Source organism: Egretta garzetta, unplaced genomic scaffold (genome assembly GCF_000687185.1).
Source record: "Egretta garzetta isolate BGI_Z169 unplaced genomic scaffold, ASM68718v1 scaffold993, whole genome shotgun sequence".
Taxonomy (NCBI): domain Eukaryota; kingdom Metazoa; phylum Chordata; class Aves; order Pelecaniformes; family Ardeidae; genus Egretta; species Egretta garzetta.
The window spans coordinates 118,375-121,089 of NW_009259051.1; the positions used below are offsets into that span (position 1 = coordinate 118,375).

At 59.2% G+C, this 2,715-nt stretch overlaps 1 protein-coding gene across 1 annotated transcript in view; it reads left to right on the forward strand.

Annotated features, from left to right (window-relative positions):
- Nucleotides 1-1,691: 1,691 nt before the first annotated feature.
- CACNB1 (calcium voltage-gated channel auxiliary subunit beta 1) overlaps nucleotides 1,692-2,715 on the forward strand; it is a gene marked incomplete at its 3' end in the record, with an annotated part of 10,901 nt that continues 9,877 nt past the window's right edge. Inside the window, exon 1 of the mRNA XM_009635125.1 lies at nucleotides 1,692-1,870. Within this exon, the coding sequence (XP_009633420.1) occupies nucleotides 1,692-1,870 (179 nt within the window). The remainder of the gene's footprint in view (nucleotides 1,871-2,715) is intronic.

The following is a 2,715-nucleotide window of genomic DNA, read 5'->3' on the forward strand; positions in this document are numbered from 1 at the left end:
GCAGGCCCCAGCCCTGCCCTCACTGCAGGCCTCTCCTCAGGCCGGAGATTGTCCCCAGCCCGGGTTCAGGCTCTTGTTGGTCCTGAGGAGCCGGGGGCGCAGGCTGTCCCTCCTCACCCTCCCCGCCTGCCCGGGAAGCTGTAGGTTAGGGAGAGTTTGACCTCAGCTGCGTCAACGTTGCTTTTCGCAGCGAGAAACGGGATTCTTGCGTTGCTCCAGCGTTCGTCCGCGGTCGTTCCTTGTTTCCCAAGAAGTCGCCCTAAAGGGTGGTGTGAATGTCCAGAGGTTGGGGCAGGAGAGGGGCGAGCTGGGATCTCGGATCCTGCTTCGTTTCCACATGTGGATCGAGTTCCACCTTTTCAGTCGAACGGCTGCAGTGGTTACGGTGCTGCTCAGAAAAGAGCAGACTCACATTTTCCTGTGAAATAACCTCTCGATAAGGGTGGTAACAGGGCTGGTGTTGGCAGAGAGCGTTTTACCTTCCCAGCAATTTGCAACCAAAGACACGAGTGAGGTCTGGATGTGTCGGTGGCACCGTTTGCAGTTGGGAAACTGAGGCACGGACAGGCTGAGTGGCATCTTATGGCTCCCCCAGCCAGAAAATGCCGTAGGGAGGCTTGAAATGGGCCCGGTGGCAACTGGCATCCTTCGTGTTGGAGAAACGACCCAGAAAAGTGCTGGAGCCTCTCCAGGAACAGATTGGTGAAGAGTTCCCGGAAAAAGGGAAAGCTTGCAAAATGATAACATATAGATTGCAACTGGCCTAAAAATGCAGGGGTTTCTCCATGACTGAATTCCCACTTCAGAGCAAACTTTTCCAGTAAAAATGTAGCTTTTTAACCGCCCCGATGCTAAATAGCGCCCAAATTAATCATTTTGCAGCTATTCTTTTCCCCCCTTCCTTTCAAGCGCTGAAGGTTGGGAGTGGATGGAGAGTGAAAGCCCCCAAAGGCGCCTCGTTAAACACCCGAGACAAGATGCTAACGGTTCCTTTTGAATCTGGCGGCCGTAGCACAGTCAACATATGGCGTGAGAAGAGGATCCGATGGCAACAGATTTTTGGTTCATTTTGAGAGAAAAACACAGATAAACACAGGCTTTTGCTGTTTAAAAACTGACTCATCATTTTCATAAAACAAACAGCAAAATCTGGAGGCTCATGAGACAGGAGAGTGGCTGGGTTTTCATTACCGGCCTGGGATGGCTCCAGGGTTTTGCTGCTGGAAATTTGTGTCCTGTAAAGCTTTTGGCCATTTGTGTGGGCTGGAGACAGGAGGTTGCGTGCAAGACATGGGGCAAGGGGTGTGTGTGTGTCCCCAAGCCCTATGGAAGTGTCACCTTGTGCTCTGTGCTTTCCAGGGTGGCAGGGCTGAAGAGAAGGATCTGGCCCCAAATTCGAGGAGAGGTTTCAGCCCAGGTAGGGATGCACCAGCCCCCCTCCAGAGATGTCCGGGAAGATCCGCCATCCCTCCTCTGCCTGCTCTGTTGTATCCCGCACCGGATGGGCACATCCGTAGCTCTGTGCCTGCTGAGCTTGCTGGTGCTCAGGCAGAGTGGGCACCCCGGTGCTGGCACGCTGTGCCCCTGGCAGCGCAGGCAGCGGTGGGGGGGGAGCCCAGGGAGCAGAGCAGCTCTGGCAGTGGGAAGGGAGATGCCATAATTGCATTATGCTCCCACGCAGCTGCCTGGGAATGGTGCGCTCGCCCTCCACCCCCGGGGAAGGCTCCCTGCTGGCAGGGCCCCCGCCGCCTCTGCCCTGGCACCCGCCTCTGCCTCCCCAAAACACCCTCGCCATCACCCTCTGCTCCCCCCACAGACCCTCTGGGGGCTTCAGCTCCTGCATCAGCTGTGTGGCCCAGGCCTGGGCAAGGTGGGCAAAGCAGGAGACAGGCAGGCTTTGGTGTTGGGGGTCAACGAAGTTGCAACACCTGGAGCTTGGCCAGGCACAAGGCGCAGAGCTGGCCACACTCAGGGCTCCAGGGTTGTCTCCCAGGGTTGGGGTGCCAACCTCTGTGACTTTGGGCAGCTCATCCTCCTCCAAACCTCCCTTCCCCACCTGCTTGGCTGCCATGAAGCGTGTGCCGGTGCTGTCGTAGGCACCTTACGGTGCCGGTGATGGATGGGGGCTAATAATGGAAAATGTGGCGTCAGCTGTCCCGCTTCCCTGGGCACATTGTCCCGCAGCTGCGGGAGCCGGGACTCGAACAGGAAAAGACCTGCTGGCGAAGGGCGGGGGGCGCCCAAGGAATTTTGAACTTTCCACCAGCCGGCAGCAGTGGCTCCTGTGGCGCAGTGGATGTGAGATGAGTGCGGGAGGTCTCAGCTGGGTCCTGCCTGGGGAGGAGGCAATCGGCCCCTGTGCCGGTGGGCTCCCTGGGGAGGGGGCAGGGGCAAGTTGGGTCCTGCCTGGCACATGTTCCCTGCAGCCCTCGCCCACCAGCACGGGTGGTCTGCCCCTCACACCTGCTGGGAGGAGGTGGCAGGGACAGTGCTGGGGTCCCTGCAGGGCAGCTGCAGCCATGCTGGGGGCCGGCGGGTGGCAAGTGCAGCGCCTCCCCCAACCCCATGTGGGGTACACTGGCCCTGGGCATCCCCCCATTGCCTTGGGGTCCCTGGGGTGCCCTTTCCCTGGATGCTTCACACACGGTGTGCAGATGGCTCTGTGTGCAGGCACGGATGCCCCTAGGGAGCAGAGAGGCTCGGGGGGGGGGGGGG